The sequence below is a fragment of the Caloenas nicobarica genome, chromosome 6 (assembly GCF_036013445.1).
Source record: "Caloenas nicobarica isolate bCalNic1 chromosome 6, bCalNic1.hap1, whole genome shotgun sequence".
NCBI lineage: Eukaryota > Metazoa > Chordata > Aves > Columbiformes > Columbidae > Caloenas > Caloenas nicobarica.
The window spans coordinates 33,842,854-33,867,771 of NC_088250.1; the positions used below are offsets into that span (position 1 = coordinate 33,842,854).

Genomic DNA, 24,918 nt, shown 5'->3' on the forward strand with positions numbered 1-24,918 from the left:
AAGCTAAATAGCTTCCAGAGACAAAACTCAGTAGTAGAAAACAAATGACTTCCATATGACACGGTAAGATAGACGCTGGCCAAAGGCTGTTAGAATTTTTGGGGGGTGTCATCCTCCCACATGCTGTTAGGGAAGAGCATCCCTGGGAAGGTCTCTCCTGGTGCTCAGCCTCCTCTCCCCTGACTCAGTGGAACACAGATCGTGTTCAGCCCTTGTACCAGCACATTGTTCCTCCAGCAGCGGTTCAGCCCCCAGCACAGGTGATAGCAGAGTCTCAGCACCTGGTCATCTATCAGTTCTTGGCCCCTACATTCAGTTTTCTATTGCTTTTTCCTCTTTCACATATGATCTGCCAGTGAAACTTCCCCAAAGATGCCTTGCCTATTCGTCAAGTGGATTTGGCATCATACAACTGGAATATTCTTTTCCTTCATTCCACACTCAAGACCAAAACTCCCTCTAAGAATCTGAGCACATGGGCAGGCTGCCTGGCTTCTCGTTCTGGGACCACGCTTCTTTCTCCAGGATCACAGAAGAAAAGACAAATCAAGCCACTTCATCTTTAGAAAGCCACTAGAAAAGAAAAATATTTTCTTGAGTGCTGTATCCAAACATTCAAATAGGAACAGATACATGCTGATTATTATATCCAGCATTTTTCTACAAAAAAAAAAAAAAAAAGACCAAAATGTATCTCTTCGTTTGGAGAATCTGTCTAAAAATCATCTTCAGTTTGTGAAACCAAACTAACCAATAACCCAAAACAAGATGCAGGTACCCCAATCAGCTCTGAACTATCACGTCTGCCCACATACATCCCGCTGAAACTTAGTGAAAAATGGGGCAGCAAAGACACTATGTATATTAATTATGACTTTAAAAAAGCACAAAGTCTGAAAACCTGCTCAAATTATGTATAATAACCATTATTTATAATCATTTAGAGGTAATCCTTCGATCAAACTAAACAGTACTAAGTAAATATTATCGGTAATAACTCCTACAGTACTAATTAATTCTTCAAAACGTCCCAAGAAGTTCCATCAGATAAGAGGCACATCCAAATCGCTGCCAAGATGTGTGCAAAACAAACCTGCCAATCTGCCATCAAAAAGCCTGCATTTGCCAACTTGCAGCAAGGACACTTTTGTGCTTCACTACCATAACAAACACTGTAGAGGTCACGTATACGTTCCTAATACCAGCTAAAAAAGCAAGGAATACTTGAATATATACTATCCAGCACAACAGTGAGTTACGCTGCATTGTACTTCACACTTGGCACAATTTGTATGTTGTACGAGCCTAAAAAGCATTATTTTACAAGATGAAAACAATTCATCTGGGATAGGCGGTCCCTCAGGTAACTATTCTGATTTTCCACTGTGTCTAGGAAAGCAGGAATATTTTTTTTCATTTAAAAACTTAGTTTTACTATTGGTTCATCTACTAACCCTTAATTTTGCAAAACATTCTTCTGAGTTCCACGTTAAAAGTTAAAAATAGTTACGAAAATGATGAATCTGTAGTAGGTTCAGTGAATTCTTTCCTAAAAATCAAGGCTCTGTTACGTATGTGTAGATTTTCCTCCATCTTTTATGAAAGGGGAAAAGTATTTTGCTAAACTGGTATGCTGCATTTTTTTTGCAAATGGCTCCCAGGTAGTGAGGTTCGATTTATATACAGCCTTATATACAGCCTTACAGCGCATTTTGCATAAACTTCTAATAAAATACATCATTGAACTAACCTGCCTCAGCCACTGTGGGCCTGCTTCTGCTCCGATCTCAACAACAAAATCTGGTACCCTGTAAAATGAGTGTAGCACCATTTAAGCTGACACAATGTTCAGAATATTCACTGAGTTTGACGAGATAAAAATAAGCGCAAGCTCTGCTGGCAGCAATTGAACAGTGAATGTCTTCCCACTGGCTGATGAAACCGTCAAGAAGAGTGAGCTCTAGTAGGATAAATGAGGTCACTGTTTGCAATTCCCTGCCAGCTTGCTGGTTAAAGAAAACACCATTCGTCAGTAAACCGAAAGCAAAACAGACTATACCACAGAGCTATTCGTAAGTCATTACTCATCCCCTTCAAAAACAAGAAAATAAAAAATTGCTTTTAATTCTGAAATACATCTTGTACGCTCCTTACTATTGTAAACATGATATTCATTTAAGCACTGAATAAAATTAACATTTCATAGAACTTCAAGGTAATCAGGATCAACTAAAAAACAAGGTCTAAAATAAATGGAAAGCAATGGCTGTAGCACTGCTTCCTAACCAGCATCTCTGGAGACAGGCTACAAACTCTTGGAGGTCCAATGTTTATAGGGGGCCATTAATTCATATGCAGCACGTTCATCGTGTTAATCAGCCTTAATAAATAGGTCTACCCCAGGGCTTTGGGCAATCTTTTGATGCTCAATCTGGCTGCATTGAGGAACTGCTCCAGGAAATGAATTTAAGACTTTTAAATAGAATACATACAGAGAAGGCAGCTGTGCTGAAGGCTTTAGTGGTGTTGCTCGTGTAAATGCCGTGTTTCGGCCCATGGTTTTTCTGGGTCCCCAGAGACCGCGGATACTGGCATCAAAGCCTTCTACCAACTTGTGGCTTAGGACTCCTTGTGTTACCACAAAAAGAATATCTGCACAAGACAGTTCTTGCCAGAACACTTGACTAACAACAAAAAAAATGTTTAACTTCATCCATTTTTAATTAGGGTTTGTCAATAAGAAACCCTAGCTGAGCTTTACACAGGTCCGCACTATTGCCACATGTAACGCTGGCACTGCTTATCCTCAGCAATTCTAATCACACTTTGAAATCCAAAGTCTCAGCATCAGGAAATAAATGCATAAAAAATGAACACAAGAATGATCACGCAGGCCATTTGTTCCCTTTAAATACCGCTTACATAGAAATAGCTAAAAGAAGTATTGCAGAGATAACGGAGGACGCTTTGACAAACCTTTTGGGGAAAAGACCCTGTTACTGCCAACACAGTGCAGGAGGACACCTCTTTTAGAAATGGGAACAGGACAGGGCACAAGGACTGGGGGACCAGCGGACCGGGAGTCAGGAAGGAAGCGGAGGAACGGATCTGCCCAACAGCTTTGGAGCAGAGACCTCCACAGAGACCCACAGGGACAGAGCCCTGCTCCTCACTTCCCACCTCACATCAGGACCAAAAGGCGCTTCTTGCTACAGGGGAGAATTAACACCCACCTCCCTTGAGAAATCCCACGGCTATGATAGGCACCCCAGGGCTCCTTGCTGGGGGTCGCAGCTCTGCACCATCCCCAACATGGGCACGGCTGGGATTTATAAGAAGGATGTTCTGGCAGGGTACAGGATTGGCTGCACTAAGTTACTTCACGACTTAAGTCAGACACCTCTGCTACCTGCCAAATAATGCTCTCTACTATCAATACACAGTTTTTCCAAGCAACATAGGTAATACTTTAATTTACGATAATAATCCTATTTCCTCTGTGATTTTATGATGAAAGCACAGCACGTGCATACAGATTGCTGTGTTACGGCACTGGGACCTTCCAGGCAGCAAGTACCCTGTGGATGCAGCAACACCCTGCTCGACACTTTCACAGGCAGAAGAGCTCCCAGAGGGTTTTTCTCAATAATTGAACAACTTAAATCCAGGAGACTTTGACAAAAGTAACACACAAGATACAATGCAATTATTTCCAACTGCTTATTTAACAGTTTCTTATGATGCTGCTTCCTACATGGCTGCTCATGCTTCCTTAGCCAGGGGAGGATCTGCATCTCAGGGGTGTCTGTCCTTGCACACGATCGCAGGCTCCTCTTCAGCAGCCATCCTCGACCTGCAGATACAGCCCACAGCTCATCCCAAAGCCAAGCACTCTGTGGTTTGCTCTGGCCCTTCGGGACCATTGTGGCACGGAGGACGACAGAGCCCTGGGAGCAGCGGTAAGGGACTCTGGAGCACAGGTCGTTTTTTCATCAATCCTCTCAGGTAAAGGCAACGGGTTTGAAAGGGCCAGTCGAATTTGGCGAAATAAAAAATGGTTACAGGACTGGGGCCACAGCCAGTTCAGCTACTTAAACCGTGGGACTCACTTTGAGAAACCCGATCTCCTGAGGACTGATGGGGTCCATCTGTCAGAGAAGGGGAAGAGCATGTTCAGTGACAGGCTTGCCTAACCGGTGAAGAGGGCTTTAAACTAAAGTTGCTGGGTGAGGGGAACCTCAACGCATCCCACTCCTACCAGTTTGATGCCAGTGCCAGCAATAGATGCCCAGAGATGGACCACAGGTCAGCAGGAGAACACCTGAAGAGCAGCACAAAGGAATTCCAGCCACTCCAGCCAGCAAGTCAGCTCCATCGGGGGCCCAACTGAAATGCCTCTGTGCAAACACACGTAGCATGGGGGATAAACAAGAGGAGCCGGAGAGGTGCACACGCCTGCTGGGCTGTGACTTGATTGGCATCATGGAGATGTGGTGGGATCGCTCCTGTGACTGGAGTGCTAGAATGGAAGGACACGGGCTCTTTAGGAAGGACGGGAAGGGAGGCGAGGAGGGGGTGTCACCCTCTGTGTTGATGACCCAGCTGGGGTGCACAAAGAGATGGGGATGGTGAGGAGCTGACAGAGAGCTTATGGGAGACACAGTATGGAAGGGGAAATCAGGAGGACTCTGCAACAGAGCCTGTTCTCTTTGCTCTTCTTTGCCATTGAAAATACTGTCTATTTGATCACAGGTCAAAACTAATTCACCTCTGTCACCTCCTTCCTTCAGGGGCTGCAGTGCAAAACCAGAGGCAGCCAAGTGAGATGAAGCCCACAAAGATCTGAACAGCCTCCGTCAAGCATTGAGCACCCTGATGCCAACAAGTGAGGCCATTCAGACAGTATAAGAGTTCAAGGCAACGGGGCTGGATATCTTCATTGATAAACCGTATTTTAATCCTCTTTCCTTCCTTGTTAGAGTTACGCTTTGCCATGGTCTATATGGACCAGTTTTCCTGACTTCAGCCACCTAAGGGTGAATCTGACTTGGAACCCCAACAGAAAGTACACAGATGTAATGTAGAAGTGCTTTCTACTACAAGTTGATGAAAACACTTGGAAAAAAAAAACCCTGTCCTGTAGCTGATGCTTTAAGGAGAACAGTAACACTTCTGTCTTTCCCTTCTAAAGCCATAGAGTTGCTACAAAGATGATTTCCACTCCCTTCATGTGACAGCAAAAACACAAAACAAGACTGTTAACAGCTTGGGCAATGTTGCATAAGGAACAAATCTATTCCTTTAAATTTCAGGGTGAAAAACATCTCGGTAGTGAAAAACTGTAGTATTTGCACTACAAAATTTAAAGGTGGATCTCAAAGCACATTCAGGGATTTGGCATGAGCCTCAGAGATGTCAGTGTATGGTATGTTCACTCACGATGGCAAAACGCTCTCATGAACGAGGCCTCTAAACAACTTAGAGCAAAATGGCATTTTTAGTCAACACTAAGGCTCTCGTTACACAGAGAAGTAAATTTTTATGCTATCCACATATATACTTTTCTGAACAGCTTGCTTGTTTTTCTAAAAAAAACCCCACAGTACAAAGGTCTTTAGCTTCCTCTTGTTGATCATAATTACAAAACATTAATCTTTGTCAATCACCTTTGTATAAGGTTTATGTTTTCTGACACCAGAACACACTGACACAATGCCACTTTCTCTCTTGGGAACCAGCAGCTTGAGCCGACTCTGAAATCAAGACATAACTCTCATAAATTCCTAGAATAATGCCAGCACTGTTTGGGTATAAATGAGTCCTGAAGTAGATCTGATGATTCTCAGCCAGTCCAACACCGTCACAGAAACAGTTCAAAGGTATTGCAGACCAAGTCCCATTTCTTCGCTGGCTGTGACCGTCCTGCCTTGCTCCTCCTTCAACAGAAGTTTCTTCTGCTTGCTCTCCATTTCAAAAGGAAATGCGGGGCAACATCTGAAGAAAATCCAGCTCAGACATTGCTATGTCTTATGCATAGGAAATGTATAAAAAATGACTCTGAGAATGTATTTTTAATAGGAATGAAAAAGAAAAAAAAAAATCGTTCTTGTATTTCAGATTTTACCTGCCTATACTGAGATCTGAAATCATTTCACCATGCTAAGATCCAGACTCATTTCACCACCATTGTAGACATCTAATTTAATAGCAAAGTCACTCAGGCTTCCTCTATAACAGCAGAAGACTGATGACCTGAATCGTTCTGTTGAAATACGTAAAATTTGTCTCACCCTCCCTGCTGATTTAAGAACTTCATCTAACGGCTTAAAGTCAGGTAAGAAGACTTTCAAATTAAAAACAAATTAAAGTATAGCCCAAAGAGCAAAAAGCAACCCGGAAACTTAGAACAGGAGATTAAATCTGCTTTAAAAATACAAAAGCCAGATGGCTATTCAGGGTTCACAAAATATTTAATGCCTATGCATTAAAATATGTTAAAAATTGAATTGGTTTTACAGTTTAATGAAGCAGATGGGCAGAGCGTGTGCTGTTTTCTATGCACAAGAGCCAAATCAAAGCCAAACAACATCCCTGCTGATGTCCACATGTTGGTAAACTCAAGGGATTAGTAACAATACAGAGTGGTAGTGTTTTGCCTCAAAGAAATTTGCAAATGAAGATTAATTTTAACAACTTGATGCTTATCTGATAAATAGCACTAGAAATGCAGAAGAATACATGTTCCGAAGTTGCCTTTTCAAGAAATTATTTGAAAAGGCTTTGTCAAAGTGGCATGAAAATTGGTTACTGTCTACTGGTTTGTAATCGTTTCTGCCTTAGAGCGGTTTTCAGGAGCCCAAGTACTCCAGGCTGGGTGTTACAAGCATTCGGCATTTCTGAATATTGATCACTCGCTTTCCACTCCAGAGAAATGAGTTTGCAAAACCAGCCTGTGACTTTCTTCTCAGATCTGCCAATGGCCAGGAGAGGTAAAACTACATTTCAGCATCTGCAGCTCCAGATCGTGGAGATTCATCCCATTCATACCCAGAAACAGGTGGAGCAAGAAATCACCGTGGTAGCAATATGCTGGTGACAGGTAACACGCTGATGCCATCACAGCATCCCGCCTGCACGCTGCACCAGATGACACCGAAATCACCAGGTGCTGACACCGCAGCGGCTGCGACACGACAGTCGTGCTGCACATGCTGCTGCTGCCCACCTGTCCTCTTCCCCGGCCTTTTCCATCGCAAGGGTTCAAGGTGGTCCAAAGGAGAGCAGCGCCTCTGGGTGCCGGTGCGACCTCGGTTTTGTGGGACCTGAGACACTTTCTGTGTGCGCTGGTCTGCACCGCGGTGCACAGCGGGTGGCCAACCCACACCGCACCCCTCTTCCAGCATCTAAACTATCAACACCACGTCTGAAATCTGCAATTAGAATAATATGAAAATACCACAAACTGTTATTTTTTTGATGTCACGGTTGTTTCTTGCCCCACTCCTGTACAGTGCTGCAGGAGCCCCGCACACTGGCCGGCAGAAGGGAGCAAGAAGCAGATTACATCTGGACAACTGTTTTTATTACGTAAGATTTCCAAACAGGAAAATGGGATTTGGAGCTTTAGCTTAACGTCCAGGGATTGGATGACTGGATTAAAGCTTTTCGCTCACTGTTCTGTTGCCCCTCTCAAGACCAGTTTATACTGCAGAGGGTGTTGCTTAGAGGAAAGGGTTATTTGCTCTAAGCTGTATTACTCAGAGTCAAGGGTTAACATGGATCACATCCAGCTTTACCAACTCAATTATCTTGTAAGAATGGAGAAACTGCTGTAAGGCTGGTTTCTTCAAAGCCGTAGCACGGTGAATTAGAATACAGCTGTTCTCTAAGCAGTAGGGCTACTTGTAGCTTCATTAATTTCTAAGAAAAATATCAATAAAATCTCTAACTGAATTTACACAGCACATATCCCAAGATGAAGACTTGAGTAAATCTCAACAGTAACAGCTACATGTTTATGAGCACTTCTAGCAGGAAGCCCTGTATTTTGGGGAATAAGAACAACATTTTGCATTTTCAAAGCACCTATCACTGTAGCATTTCAAACTGCTTCACAAATGTTAATTATGCAAAACGTATACTGTCCTGGGAAGCAGGTATCATTACACCCAATTACAGTTCAGTTTAGTATCACAAATGATTTGGTGTCTCCAAACTTCCAAACTCAACTGTAAGCACCGGACATCTTCCAGGGATGCGAGTTTATTCTGAAAGACAGAAAAAAACCAAAAAACCCCCAAACAAACAAAAAAAAACCCCACACAACAAACAAACAGGGAAGAATTAGGAGGGGAAGGGCAGACAACAGCTTTTCTACATCTTGGGCATCATAAATCCAGGCACAAAGAGGCTAGTCCCAGTCAGTGGCAGAACAACAGAACTCCGAGTAGACCATACTGTTTCTTCCAGAAATGCTGTTTGGACTCTTTGAAAGGACTCATGAGGGACACACACCCAAAAAGGATGAGAGTCAGTGTTAGGGCTGTGAAATGGGATGAATGCACTCACAGTCCTTTCCAGAAGTGACAGCTGGTTTATTTTCCAGTGCCTGTTTCCAGAGGCTTTTTGCAGCCTCCAGCTTCAGTGGCTCGTGCTCAGGCACCCGACCCCCAAGGTTTTGGGCCAGTTCAGGAGAGCAGGACCAGCACAGCTCCACACTAGGCCTGGCCCAAATGTCAGGAACTTATCCCAGGGTTCAAAATACCAATGCAGGTAGAGGGTGAACTCTCAAAGTCAGCATATACAAATAACTACAACACAGATCGCAGTAGATAAAAGTTAGCACTATGTGGCATGCTAAAGATATTCATTTAAATTCATTCCTTCCATGTATAAAATTATTAATATTCACCAGAAGTCCTTGAGCAAGAAAGGTCGCCATGAAAATGATCCCAAAGTTGTAGTTAAAGGATTCCAATCAAGCCACACTGAAACCTTGCAGCTACTTCTTTTCCCAATATGCAAACTTACTGCTTCTTTTTTGAATTTGATGGGATTGTTTGCCAATATTCTGTTTATGTAGCAATTTTTTAGAAGTCTAATCACTTCAAGAAAATGAAATACTCTTCCCTCCGCAATCTCCCTCGGTATGGAAAGACACCGTCCCCATTTCAGAGATGGCCAATGTAAGCTACTGGCAGGTTTGTCAGACCACAGCAATTCACTCCCATTTTAGAAAAACGAGGATAACAGTATTATCTTTCATCCGCTTGATATTTATCCTATCTATTTAGATTTCAGAAAAATGTCTTCGTTTCCCTTGATGTTAGAATAGCGATCCAATCTTGGGTAAGGATTGAAGCCTTGTCACAATATAAATAAAACTTTCAGAAACGCTGATGAACCATCTGCTCTCTCAGAATTAAACTAGACCTGCTGAAGTACAAAACCACAGAAATAAAGTCTTTGGTGCCACGTAGCTGAAGAACGGAGTCTTCAAAAAACCAGCAGCTGCTTTGAAGAGAAATAATGAAAGGTCCTACAACCTTGTACAAAAACCTTTCGTTGATCACTAAAAAAGATGGGATATTTCAGCAACTTTGACAGATTCAGAGCAGTGTGCCTCTGTACCAAAAGCCCTGGTTCAGAGATCCATAAAGGAACAGGCTTTTCTTGGTGAAAACAACTCACCCTCACCCAGATTAACCTCCTGGCAGCCTCCAAATCCTGTTTTTACTTAGAAGTTTTATATTCGAGGTGAACTTCTGGACAGTCTTAAATTTCATGCTTCACCAACATCAGAGGATGCTGCATCCTGAATGCAATGCCTTTGGGCAATATCTTAAAAGTCCACGGACTGCTGATTTTTCCCAAGTGATGTTAAATCCTGATAACAGGGAGTTGTTTTCAAACACTTTAAGGTGAGGTACAGACACCTCTAAGTCTCAGAAGAGGACTGTGACACGATCAGAAAGTAGATGTATTTTCCAGAAGTATTAAAAACTTAATCCGTAAATGCATGAAGGGCTTGAGATAATAACGGGTAAGGAATTTCTTGGTAGCAGAAGAGTCACAGGGACAGACAGCCATGAAATATAGCACACAACAAAAAAAGGGAAGGAAAAAACAAAACAAAACAAAAAAACACACCAGAAAGCACTTTGTGGTGTTGCTGGTTCATCAAGGTCAATTCGCAAGAGACTTAACATGGAGAATACTTTCATAACATGAAGAGATTATCTCCATCACTATCTTCCCTTTCTCTGATGTAACCTGACCACAAAAAACCTTTTTGCAGGGTAGGACAAAACCATTCAAAAGGCAAAATCTTCTCCCATGTGGAAGAATCCATTAACATCATCTGGAAGTTTCCTTCCCAGTGGAAAGAAAACGTGAAACCTTGTCTGGTTAAGAAACAGCTACTACTATGTTTTCTAGAGGGCTGATGGAAACTGATGAAGAGTCCCTCAAGATATTTCACGGACCCCACCAGTTTATTTGGCAAGGTTTGCAAATCCCTTAAATACTGGGAAAAAAGAAGGCGGGGGACACAAAAAAAAAAAAAAAAAGGAAAGCACAAATGAATTAGTGTAGCCCAGAACTCAGCAGAGACGTATGTATGCACAGATAATCTATGTAACGCATGTGTTTCACATTCCTACTGTTCTGCACCACGCTGTAAAACCTGCTGTTATTACATGCTATACTGGCATGTCTATTACTTTCCAACAAGAAAATCATTATTTTGGCCTGCCTCTTGATCTTGTTGAGTTTTGTATAGCTCACCTGGCCATTTCAAAAACACATGCTGAAAAATTGCCTATACATCAGATACCTGACAGAAAAAAAAAGGAAGTATTCTGCACTATTTAGCAAAGCCAGGGTTGTACTGCATCAAATTCTACTGCCCATTTTTAACTACGCCATCACTAAGTACAAATTGCACTAATATAACGGTTCAATATTCAATATAATGAAGTAGGCTCAACAGTGCTCCACCAGTCACAAAAGAGGCATTACTGTCTGCTGTTTGTCAATAAACTTCCCTTTGTCGTGATTTAATCAACCTTCATTTTTAATCTGCATACATAAAACATTAAATGCTAGAAGCTTTAATTACTTTAAAAACACTTGCTGAATAATTTAATCTCGAAGCACAGCTTTCTGCATACCACGAACATCAAGAAAGTCCTTCGGGGCAGAATCCTCCCAGTAATCTATCAGCTAAATCTGGGAGCCTTCATAGAACAGCTAACTCATTTTCAATGACTAAACACTACTTCTACAAATACTTTTAAATACGGGATTTCTCTGCATGTCATGTGCAATGTCAGGCAGATAGATACAACATGGCAAAACAACATTTTAGATTTGATCACGTCTAAAAATCAAGTCCCAGTATACCAGATGGAAAACAAGGCTTTTCTCAATGGGAGGAAAATATCTCCCTGAGGGACAAAAAGCCTGATCTATCAAACAGATGCAGTCACTCCACCTGAGCTAGATGGACGTTACTCATTTGCACAGCCAAACACGTACCTGCTAAAGCCACAAAACAAGTGTTCATGTATTTCTAGGCCTGCTTTGACTGACCCAACATTGTGCACATTCACAAGGAAGACACATAGTCTCTTTCACTACGATAGTCCATGTGACAAAAAGCAGAAAAGAAAGAAGTAGTTTCATCAAAACGTATATAGTAAGTGAGACGCAGTATAATTATGGGGGAAAAAAAAAAAAAAAAAGACGTTTGCACAGTACTGACCGCCAGATTGGGGTCCTAAGAACCACAGTTCACACGAGGTCAGGGATAAATACTGACCACAGGCAGCAGAAGTGCAGACTTCGAAATCCTTTCCATAATCAGAGCTGCATCTTTCAGACCCAAACATAAATATATATTAAGTTTTGTCAAGTGCTGTATGGAAACTTTCCTAACAGTAGGATTTCATATTTAAGACTGCAGCTCTTCAGAAAAAGTTCTCTTTAGCTCATATATAAGATAACCTATAATTCCTTTGCTATCACGGCAAAGATTTACAATAGCATATAAAAAGGGAAGAAGGAACTTTCTATCATTGTCAAGCAGCAGAAGGGAAAAAAAAAAGAGAGAGAGATGATTGGTAAAAAAGGTAGTTTGTTTTTTTTTCTTGTAGGAGTTAATTTATATTGACTGTCAACAATGGTAAAACCACTAATAATTCACTAATTCACCAAGGCATCAAAAGTGATCGCCATCATTCCAAGTCTTGCAGACTGCAACCCGTTACATTTCACTGAGGTCTTACCTCTGTCCAAGGGCCAAGAATTTTTGCTTGGGCATCTTTCTGGAAACCATTTTTAGTTCAAATACATCTGTCCTCGTTTTCTATGCCAAAGGTTAAATTGCTTCACTTATAAAATAAGCTCCTTATTTCACTTTCTTTTTTTTCCTTTTTTAATCTTATGTACGAATTGATTCTTGTTATGATTTCTGCAAGATGGGCACCTAGATGTAACGGAGATCGGCACCCGGAAGGCACTTCTCACTGTCTATCTGTTTCCTTTCTTAACTGGTCAAAGTCAGGGATTTCAGTCTCACCCATCCCTCCTATTTATGTACCTTGTTTCCACTAAGCTCACCCCAGCACACATTTTAGATGGTAGATGCACTGGACTCATGCTTTTAACGGAAATCCACTACAGTAAAATAGAGAACATCATTCCCCTCATTAATGGAAATGGTTTCCAGGTAAACGTGACTATGGCTCATTACTCTACACAGTACTTGAGCATACTGTTCAAGTGTGACGCAGACAGAAAGACAAAAAAAAAAAGCTGTTTTTATCAGGTATTTTGCAATTTGCTAACCGTTTTGTGTGCTGTTCCTCTTGTCCTTATTACTAGTGCAAGTTCAAGCCCCTACAAGTGATTGCGAGACTCACACTAACGTGAAAGCAACACTTAGTCCTGGAGCCTTGGCAGCTACAGATTACTGAAAAACAGGTGAGTGGTTCAGACTCCGTCCTGCTCAGCTGAGTCACACGGCATTGTGCCGACAGCAAGAATAGACCAGGAACTTGCAGCCCTTATCTGCTGGAGTTAGACAGACAGGGAATATTAATTCTACCCAAAGCCATAGAATTATTCACATAAAATGCTGGCTTAAAGTTAGCCCTATTAAACAGTTTATAGCAAATCACTGAAAGATATACTGGATCACATCTGATGTTGAAGAGTATTCTCATTATTTACAGTTTAAGAATATTTTCGTGGAATAACAGATAGAGAATGGATAGTAAAAGAAAATCAGATTAAACAAACTTTCCTTCCCATCAGCATTATTTTTAATATATTCTTTTTCAGGACTTCACAAATTCTCTCATGTGAAACTCCACGCACAGAAGCAATCTGTACGGAAAGGAATGGAAAAATATTGCACGTGGTATTTCAAGGATCAGCCTGCACGGATGGTTTTGAGGGTGAGTATTAACAAATTCTGCCATAATCTTCTGGCAGGAGCAGCACCTGCTTATCGCAGCACCCTTGGAGCTGTTCTACTGAGACAGCAAACGCAGCCTTATGGAAGCGTGACACTTCGGCAGTATTAACTGCGCACTGAGTGACAACCGCTGTGATCACCGCATCTAAGATCATCTCGGGTTCCTGTCTTCGGGGCAGAAATCCAGAGCCTCAGACAGCTACCAACAGCACTGCCTTCCTGCAGCTCATCTGGATTGTAAGCATACATCTAAATATTTGTGTTCTGACATAGGTACACAAGCGTCAGCAAGTTTAGACTCACTCTAGCTATAATACTAACCTAACCAACAGACCGCTCCCCATATGTGAGAGATCTTCTCTATTTTATTGCTTGATAGCACTTTAAGAAGGCAATCAAGTTTTCCCAAATGGTAACTAATCTCGAATGCACCGAAGGTCTTTTTATCCAACACAGGCAACTCTGACATTTCAAATTCCCAGCACGACACCTGAAACTCTGCAGACACTTCTGAAACTTCAGCCTTCAAGGACCTACCCAAGTCACAGTGAAATTCTGCAACCAGGCGAGAACAGAACAAGGGCTTTTAATCTCCAGTTTCCTAATCTCTGGCCTCTTCCAAGTTAGCGGCACTCTTTCACATACATTCACCCACATAGCACTATAGAAAAGTCTCAATTATAAAAGAATGTATGATCTATAAGTCTCCAGCAAGACTTAGATTTGTTTTCTTTCTTTGTGCCTATTCTCTCTCCCATACTCAGATTCTGAGTGGTCCTCACAGGCATCTGGCTACAGAAACTGAGACCTCTTCACTACCTGCAACCCATCCATTTTTACCAGTGTATTCCCATCTTTTAACTGGGGAGGCAACAAGGACTGGATTGTTTGAAAATTGGCAAACAAATACCTTCAAACATATGAGAACAAAACCCAATGTTGCAATATAAAAAAAAAAAAAAAGAAGTTTTACAAGGCAGTTGCATCAAGCGTACAACAAAGTGAAAAACAAAATAAAAGCATACCACTACTTTTAAATAATGCACTTACGTGTCACTGTCTGTGTGTGTGTTAAAGCTATGTGTATATTAGCAGTGAGTGGGGAGAACTGGAGGTAGAAACCATTCATGTTAAGAACCTGAAGTCCACAACCTGTGTTTTCTAGGGGTTATATGGACCAGCTCTAGTCTGATCCAGGGGACTGAACACCCATCAGCAGCTTGAGCACGTCAGCTGCACTCCTGGAGCACACCAGCTTCCTTAATTTCATCCTAAAGGAATCCAGTTCACACTCTGAAACTGCTCTGGGGTGCAAGCCAAAATTCTGCAAGTACAATCAGGATTCGTTTCACTGCTACATTTTTGATCCAAACTAAAACACTACCATGGGCTTACCCAAGAGTTATTGCACTGCAATACTGAGATTTACTGCAGACCAAAGGAACGCCGAAGGGCAAGCTCGCATGCAAACGCTTGGAGAATATTATGCCAGTGGAATTATTTCCTTGCCTAGAGATGAGCAAACACATTCAGCATCTCCCCCACCCCACTGCAAGGCAGATGGAAGAAGGAAGCCCAACAAAAAAGAAATGGAATAGGTAATTAAGAGTAAAGAGAATTACAACTTTGTAAGTTATAGCAGTTTAACAGATATTAACAACAGCAAGTAAGGGCATCTATTTACTTCATACTTTCAATATGTTACTTTGGCAGAAACTGTTCTTCCTTTTTAGAGAGAAGAAAAAAAAATGTCCTGTTCTGAAGGACCATTTCATTGCAGGAAAGAAGTGCTATTAAGTCCACTTAGGCTGGCAACTGTGAGATGAACTAAAGCAAAAGCTGGTGTTGCACTGCATCGTACTTGCCTAGCTTACATTTTAGAGCAGAATCTTTACCCACTCAGAAATAAGACAAGATTTATTACCAATATAACTGTTTCCTAGATACTAATAACACATTTAATAAAGTATAACCTGAATGAAGTAAAAGATAAAGGGGAAAACTCTCAAAGCTGGTGTTGAGAAGGAGAGTTCTTCTGGGTTTGGGGTTTTTTATTGTTGTTATTTTCCTTGGTTTTTAAAATAAAAAGCCTGATTTGGATCCCCAGCTGGGCTGCGTACAGTAACCCCAATTAAAAATAATGCAAGGAGGTGGCCAGAATGAGGGAGGTAAACAGACCTCGGGAATGGGACATTTTCAGTGAAGAAGCTTACTTTTTCTTCACACGCTGAATATATTCCCTTGCTGACATGATATATGGCCCTGCATGTGCTTCTTTCAGAAATTACCTATCATCTCTACATGTGGTTGTATGGAGTGAGATAGCTATCGCAAGATTCTTGGTTTTGGTATATAGGATGTAAATAAGAGTAAAAAGATATGCCCTGAGCTGCTACATAAGGCCATGTTGCCCACAAAATTTTCTCCACAAGTTTTTCCTTTTCTTGAATAAGCAGGGACTTTCTATATTACAGCTAATTATACTATGAGGAAGATAAGAAGGAATGTCCTTTTCTTAAATTCTTGTTTATACTTACAAATATAAACACAGCAGAGACAAGAAATAATAAAAATTCTGATTTCCTCTGACATATTGATATCTATTTCATCAGGATTACTCCGTTTTCATTTGCTGACCAGTGCATTCTTTAAACTACAAGCTTACTGTATACTAACATCATTGATGTTATGGGATAGGAAATCGGAGTGTGGAGTTATTCTAACAGAATAAAATTCTATTCAGATGTCTGCCTGTCTTCCATTGCTTCCACTAAGACACCATTGTGGCAGCTGAGGCAAGTTACCACGAGTCTATTCTCTTCCATGCCTGCAAAGCTAACAGTTTCCCAGTACATAATGAAAACACTGGATTGCAATGAAAGTATCTGAACACATAAATTCATTATAAATACGTTGCTGTCCTCTGTTCTGAGACTCCTCTTACGCTGTTGATGAAAGCCAGTGGTACATTTAAGTGCGACAACATTCTTCAAATGATTAGCAATGGAGAAATAAGAGTAAGATCTTTGTTACGTTGTTATTCGCACCAAGATGTTGCAGAAATGTTTCCAAATAAGGTCAAAATTCACAGAATCGCAGAATGGTTCCTAAGAGAAGATTTTCAGCAAGTATTACCAAGAAGATCTTCTTGCACCGCGCTTTTTCTGACTAAAGCCACCCTATTTTTATAGCTATATTGTGTTTTTTACAACTGTCATTAGACCATCTGATTTAAACAGTTCTTCCATAAGATTCAAAACCATGGCACATTGTTACTCCTAATTAAGTGTACTGAGGCTCAAGTCCTTACTCTGAAAGACCCACTTAATATATATTAAATGCTTTGATTTCACCAGCCTCTGAAGCCTTATGACGAGAAAGGGGGAAGGGGGGAAAGGAAGTCGGCAGCCTCCGCGCCATCGGGAGCAGAAAGAACAAACACGGAGGATGAACGATCAGTCACACTGGCAGTGTTTGATTTAGTTTCTTGCACTCACCCAGCATTTCAAACAAGTTTAGTGGTTTTCCTACTAGCATTTGGAATTCTCTGTCTATTTCCAGAAAGAAAACTCTAACATTTACTCCGTTTGTTTTCTAGAAAACTACGAAATGCTTTCCCCTCTGCCCCACAAAGGAATGTAAATGGGAAGTGTTGCCCCAGGCAGTTGAAAATAACCCCCAAAAGCCTTTGAAGAATCTTTATTTTCCTTAAATTATCACATTGTTTGATACTTCCTAATTGATTTTCTTAGACAACATCCTCCAAATGTCAGAGGGCTTTTATCCTGGTTTAGAATCATTCAAAACTATTTACAATTTCTCTATATAAACAACACATAATAAGTTACGAGGCTGTTGCCAGCAGTGTTAGGAACAATTAGAAAAGGTCTTTTAGTTTCAGCCTCAGATCTGTAGGTCATCCAGTGTCCTTCCTAATGGATAAATACAGTAATTTATCATCGTCAGTCACCATCAGCATTGTTCTTTTTACTATCATATATTCATGAACATTATTCGATGCAGCTGAGTGGAGCATAAAAGAAGTGTATGATTAAAGTGGAAAGGGACAGAGTTTGAGACAGAAAAGATTTTGTGGCTCATGCATGGACTAGAAATATGACACAGGTCTTACAAGAGTTACAAAGACGGCATCAACAAATTACAGCTAATTACAAGACACATTCATACCAGCAGACGCATCTGCCTACATCTGCCAGTACAATGTTAAAGAAAGTATAACCTGTGAAGTACAGTCTTGTACAGCTAGAAGTTCTTCCATAGGTCAGGCATATTTCAAAGCCCTGTTTAAAAAACAAACACACAACGCCACAACAAACAACAAAAATTAAGAAGATACCTCTCTAGGGATCACATGTTACATTCCTCCTTATTACCATTACAGGAAGACAGTCTGTGTTCACGATTGTGAGACATTAACACGTGTATGTAATCTCTGAATGCCCTCAAGTTATTAAAAAATGCAAAGATGATGGCTTTCAAGTTCTAGAATAACAACAAACAACATCTCTGTTTGCTTAAAGAGTTCTTCCCTCTTGTTAATTATCAAAACAGCTTGCCTGAAGCAATACTTTCAGTTGGAAGATACTGGAAAGAAATACTGAAAGCATATTTCAAAATAGCTACCGCAATATGTATGTTCAAGTATCTGAGGCTACTATGTAACCTATAGCATGCCTGCAACCACTTTAACATGGAAGAGCCAAAAAGATTGCCCTGCTTCACAGTTTTTGGTTCACTGCATTAAGCAATCCCTTTAATCCACCTGCAAAGTGGAGGGCTCTAAACACTGTAAAAACAGGTGCTGTGTCACGCTGCACAGATTCCCACATGCTGTTTTGAAATCGAGAACCTGCAAAAAGGCACCAGAGCCATGAGGGGAGGGTACAAGGAGCAAGAGAGCACAGGGGTGACTGTCCCACCCTGCGGCCACCCATGGAGACTTGTCATGGTTGTGCTCCTGGCAGGTGCCCGGGACAGAGGCCGGAAAAGTTCTCTGGGAAGTTCTGTGTTAGGAAACGGAGCTCCTGAAGAGACACTCGTCACTTCTGAATTTGGGATGTACAGAGAAACACACTAAAGTGCTATACAGCCACTTAAAAAAACCTCATCCGACTGCTGTCTCGAACTCCTGAGATTCTATAAGTACACAGACCATTTACAGGAGGTCATTTAAAATGATGCTTCCCAATTAACACCAGAAGCATTTCACAAACAATGAGATTGTACTTGCCCCTGCTCCATGGAGCTCAGACCAGAAGACTGGAGATGCAATGAAGATGAAGATGAGCTTCAGGCTTCTTGTGCTCAGCACCACAACCAGGTACGTGACAACTACATCAGAACAGCCATGTGGCAAAGAGACAGCAAATTGAGGCCACACGTATCGTTTGAAAGATGACTCGTCCTGTGCCTTCCCCTAGAACTTGAATCCTGAGCGATACTCCAAACCACAACAATTAACACATTTTCACATAAGCTTTTTGTCATATATTCAACAGGTACTGCAAGCCTGTAATACTTCTGGACCCAGCATAGATATAGTATGGCATACACACAGTGTATGAAATAGAATTTAAAAGTTAAAGCTAATATTGAGAAGTTAATTCTTTAGGAAATATTCTGGGCATAATAATACAACGTTATTTCTCCACTTTTATTGGCTTTTTTTACCTGATGTTTCTGACATTATGTTGAACCTTGCAAACCTGAAGGTTTGATATATTGCTGTAATAAAACAAATAAAAAGTTCTGCCAGGTTCATAAGAAGGAAAAATGCAAAGTTACTTTGGATTATGTACTAAAACAGAATTTCTTATTTCAGCCTGAAGCCAACTCTGAACACAACCAAGTACAGAAGATGTGGAGTTGACTACCTAACTAAATCTTTCAAGTTACAAGAACTGTGGTACGTATACGATTAAAAGTTCAAGTTTCTCCCTGACCCATCAAGTTCAAAATGACCTGCGTGGGGGCAGGGGAGAGTCCTTTTACCTTGATAAAACCTCATTAAGATGAATACTGCTCTGGACAGACACAGCTATCCATCAACAATTCTCCCACTGCGAGATCAGTCTGTCTTTGGGAAAAGGAGGCAATGAAAGAAGACATAAAATTATAAACTATTTTGGCTTTTGTCACTGAAAAATAAAACACAGATTGTTCTCTTTTGTTCAGGTATGCTTTTAGAAAACACCCATTTTTTGGTGACCACAGAAACAGATGCTGAGACAGAGAAAATTCAACTCTTTAAACCAAGGCATCGAAGCAAACAGTAGTTAGTTGTGCTTGTATGTATACTAAACATGTCATTTAAATGCTTACTAAATAATTTCCCTATTCAGTGCAAGACAATGCAGTCTGATTTCATTTTCTCTTACCTGTTTTTAAGCAGAATAATGTAGTAGATTCTAAAATAACATATAGTAAATTTAAAAAAAAAAAAAAAAGAAAAACTGCAGTGTTTTTTGATTTTAAAACCAATTTTAAAAAGACCTTAAGTTGGAAGAGTGAAAGAGGCTCAGGAGAGAATGATTATAAATTTCAAAGGTCTGTCTTCTATACACACAAAGTACAGCAAGTAGCACCAGGTGGTGTAGATCATCTGGTTTTTGTAAACAGACTGAAGCCTCACAAAGGTAATACCTAGAGGAATTATCTTAGTTTTTCATCTGCAAAGACAGCAACATTCATCAACCAGCAAGTCATACAGGTACATCATATTTTTCAAATATGTTGTGTCCACTGACTACGGAATAGTTGTGCCTTCTAAAAGTGATCATTAAATGTCACTGCCCAAGACGCCACGACAGTTCTTAAAAGCTACAAGATGAAAAACACTATTTTTTGAACTCTTTGAGAAGTGACGGAGCCACATTCACTCCTGACACAAGGGCTCAAGTGACAGAAGTCTGAGCACTTTGACAAAGCTTTCCAGAAACACAAGTAATTTACAGCTATTTTCCTTTCTACAGATATATCATCCAAACATAAAACTGTAATTTTGGTAATAAATATGAGTCATCATTTAGCAAAGAGTTGAGAATAAATCTGGCTAATTTATCAAACCAATTGCTGAAACATCAATAGCACTGTTAATGGAAGTTGTTATTAGATGCCTCAGCCCAGGGGAGGTTTCGTTTAAAAATAGCATCAGGGGAACTGTTGGACATGAAGTTGTAACCAATTTATTTATAAGCTGATGGCTACGGATGCTTCAATCAGTCGATCCAAGCTTGTATTTAAGTGGAGAGTCCCAACATTAGCCTGCTGTAATTAGAAATTATAACTCAGGTCCTAAGCCTATAAATTTACCACAAATTAATCAACTTCAATATGGCTATCCTCAGGAATACCTGTAAAGCTGGACTTTGAAATCAAGAGATTTACACTTAGAAAATCTTGGCATAATTCCTTGTTCCTTCTTGGATTTCCCACAGGCCCAATCACTTCTGAAAAGATTCGCTGTTCCTACTATCTCAGGAAACCCCCTCGGTGCAAATGCATGTTCTTGTTAAAAAATAAATAAATAAACTACAGGTGTTACCTGTAGTGACATTCCAGGTTTACAGATGCTCACCAAACAAAATGCAATGTACCTGGCCAGAGATGGATTTTGTGAAGGCCCTAAGAAGGCTGCATCTTCCACATGGACCACAGCAACAGTGCTATGGGGTATGGAAAACCACAGTAAACACATGAACCCCTGTTTGTTCTCGTCCTCATGCCCACCACAGCTGCAGCTCTGTAACCACAATATGCCAACAAAATCTTCTACCCATAATAACCCTCTGTTAAGACCACAACCACATCACACTGCTGCACTAAGAACAGTTTCCAGCACAAACCTGGAGTCAGACACAGCCTGCGAACCAGCCCTGGCCAGGGCTGAGCTCTGATCACACACATCTGGGCTGCTGTGAAGGTGCACGAGTGGCCCTGGTGTTCACAGAGACCCACCAACCGTGGCCTCATTCCATACAGAGCTCGCCGCATCCTTATTATTAACATTTAAAGCCACAGAACAATTTGCCATCCATTAAAAGCAACTTTTTGTATGTGATGCCATTATGTACTGCATAACATCCTTAGGACCTAAAACGACAGGCAATCAAAGTTGCTTCAATATCTTTTACCAAGAAAACCAAATGTGGTCTGGAAAAAACTGATGCACATATACAGGATTTCACATCGACACGTCATGCAGCCAAGCACAGTAGGTAGAGCAGCAGTCCCCCTATCCACCACTGAGAGAGGCCGAAAACTCCAGAGCACCTAGATAATAATATTTCTATATTTAGGATAAATTCATAATATTTAGTATGTTTTAAATTGAGAGCTTACTGCCATTCCTCATTACGACCTATAAAAGCACTCAAACTGGTAATTTTTGGCACATAATGTTAAGCCTGCCGTGGAAAGATTCCCACCTCCAACAACATAAAGCCATTCTGGCAATTCAACACATCTGACTTGAATATAAAGAAATAAAGATTGGTTAAGTTCAAGTACTTTTTATTATATCTAAAAGCAGTATTTCTCTAAAGCAAAACAAAGTCCCTGAAATTTACAAGCTCTGTGAACCTCTGAGACTATTTAAAATGATGACTTTTCCATAAATTCTACTGTTTGCATGAAATTTAAGTACTGATGGAAGTTACCCATCTTTTCCAGATAATATAACTTATGCGATTAATTTAATCAAGAGGGCTCCTGAAACTCAGATGTATTATTTTCTCAGTATTACATGAAAATATACCACAATGCATATACTTTTCAGCAAAAAGCACACATCTTATAATTTATTTAAATCGATGGGTTCACTGATATTTAAAGGGCTACTCAGAAGCTTAACGTGCAGCCTGGGCGTGCAGGCAGGGCTGGATACTCGGATACTGGCTTTCTAAAACATAACTGCGCACAGCAGCTTTCACTGTTGGCGTTTTTCACCCAACGTTAGCGTATCAGAGAAAATGAAGCTCTGTAGATGCACGTAACGGAGAATAAAAACCGTGAACTGCGGCTCTCCACAAGCCGCAAGCCCCGTTCGGCGTGCCGGGGTTCAAACAGAAAGAAGTAGTGACAATGTACCAAAAAACCACTACTGAATCTCGGGATGCTGTTGGAATTAGCGCATTTTTAGGTACTTGGGGGCGAGGCAGAGCTGCGCCGCGGGGTCTCGCCCGCCGGGCGGGGCGGGCAGGTGGCGGCCCCGGCTCGGCCACGCCGGCCCTGCAGCAGCGGGTCCCGCAGGGACCCACCGGCGGGGTTCGGTGCGGAGGGTCCCACCGGGGGGTTCGGTGGGAACACGCACAGCCCCATCCCTCCTGATGCGTTAGCGCTACCGCCCTGGAGCAACAGATACGGCGGTCTGGTAATGAAAACTTCGATTTTTGTGATGACGACAGCCAAGTTCAGCCGCTCCCCCGGTTCCCATCCCTCAACACGCGGAAGCCGCCCCAGACTCGCCCGTTTCGATACCGAGCCAGTACCGAGTGTCACCGGACCGCGAGACGCCGGTACCCCGGCCAGCCTCCCCCCACCACCCCGCGGGGAGGCACACGACTGCCGACGGGGCGCTGTCAAAAATCCTCCCAGGAAACCTCCCCGTCCCCGCGCGGCCGCTCCCGCCCCGGACCGGGCGGCGACGCGGAGCGCGGCCCCGCGGGTCCCCGGGCAGCTCCGCCGTGGGCACAAGGCGCCCCCCGCGCCCGGCGCCCCGGGAGCACCGCACCGCCGTCGGCAGCCCCGGCCCGCTCCCCCGGTGCCACCGCTGCTCCCCCGGTCCCCGCTGCCGGCAGGGCAGGATGCCCCCGCCCGTGTGCCTCCCCCCGGCGCAACTCGCGGAGAAGCGGAGCACAAACTCCCGCGGGACCCGCTGCCGCCGGTGGTCGGGGCTGACCGACACCCCAGCCGCGGGGCCGGGCAAGGCTGGGTCCCCTCCGAGCGGCCCCACCGCTCCCCCCCGCATCCCCCGCGGTGGGTTCGCAGGGCTCCCGCATCCCTCGGCCGAGCTGCCCGAAGGCTTCCACCGCCCCTCCTCCGGACTTCTACCCAGCTCCGCACAACTTCGCCGGGACGGCGGCCGCTCCTCCCGACCTCCATCCATCCCCCGGCCCCTCGGTGCCTCCCGCCGCGGGTCTCACCTGGTCGGGCTGCGGCGGCGGCGGGTTCCCCCTGCCGCCCGGGTGCGCCGGCTGCTCCTTCATGGCTGTCATCGCAGGGGGCTCGCCTCGGCTCGGCGCCTCTCACTGCCGCTGCGGCCCCGGGCACCCCTCCCTCGGCGCCAGCCGCATGACACCAGCCTCCCCTGGAAGTGGCGCGGCGAAGGAGGAGGAGGAGGAGAAAGGGGAGGACAGGCGGGGGGCGCGAAGCCGCCGCCGCGGCAGCGCCGCTACCGCAGTGCCCCGCCGCGCCGGTGCTCAGGGGGCGCCCGGCCCCGCGGTGCCCCACGCCGGGGGACGGCCGCGCATCACCGCCGGGCGCCGGCCGCGGAGCGCCCCGCGGCGGGCACGCTCTGCCCGCCCCGCTCCGCTCCGCTCCCCGCCGCCCCGCTCCGCCCGCCGTGGGCCGGCCCGCCTCGTCCCGCCGCCGCCAGCAGGTGTCACAGCGGCTCCCGCCGGCCCGGGAGAGACCATCCGCGCCCCCGCCACGGGGGCGTCGCTGCCGCGCTGCCCGCCCCCGCTCCCGCCCCGCGGGTACCGGCCCCGGCCCGGCGGGGGCTTCTCGCCGGCGCCCCGGCTCCTGCTGCCCCGCCGCCGGCAGAGAGAAACCACGCGGGGGGGAGCAAGAAAAAAAGCGGAAGGCAGCACAGTTGTGCTGTTTGCTTTTAGTCTATGCTTCTTGGCCCCCACAGCTCAGACGCCCCCAGGGCACGGCAGAAGCTGCCCCGCCGCTCCCGCTGCGAGCGACCGAAGGTGGCTCTCCCGAGCTGTACGGGAAAGTCCCCTGGCCTGGGGAGCTCAGCACGGGGCATCACAACCCGTGTCTTCATGAAAGCCCGCGTCGGATGAAGCCTTTCAGCTGAAGTCAGCGTAGAAGGCCCTTAGATGGAGCTAGAAAAACGGAGAGCTTCAGAGAAGACCTTAGGGACACACTCAACCATGTGTCCTAAAGCCATATCATCAGGTGGCGACGAGAGGGTTTTTATAAGGACCAACAAAGGAGACCATCAAAAATTTGTTTTTGAGCAGCAAGAAGATACAGTTGAAAATGTGAAGGTAGATGGTAACTCAAGGGACAGTGAAGATGAGTCTTTGAAAGAACCTCAAACACATGCAAGTGAAACACTTAGGCTTGAGTTGGGCTGTTTGTTAATTCCAGTCAATTTCGGGATCCTGCTCACAGTGGCATTGCAGAAGGGAGGATTGTCACCATGGAGGAGACCATGTGCTGGGACAGGGACGCGTGGCTAACGGGAG

General features: G+C 43.5%; 1 protein-coding gene across 1 annotated transcript in view; it reads right to left on the reverse strand.

Moving 5' to 3' along the window:
* The window catches only part of DPP10 (dipeptidyl peptidase like 10), a 271,498-nt gene extending 247,413 nt beyond the window's left edge, over nt 1–24,085 (reverse strand). The window contains exon 1 of the mRNA XM_065637601.1: nt 23,644–24,085. Within this exon, the coding sequence (XP_065493673.1) occupies nt 23,644–23,715 (72 nt within the window). The 5' untranslated portion in view covers nt 23,716–24,085. The remainder of the gene's footprint in view (nt 1–23,643) is intronic.
* Between the last annotated feature and the right edge of the window lie 833 nt (nt 24,086–24,918).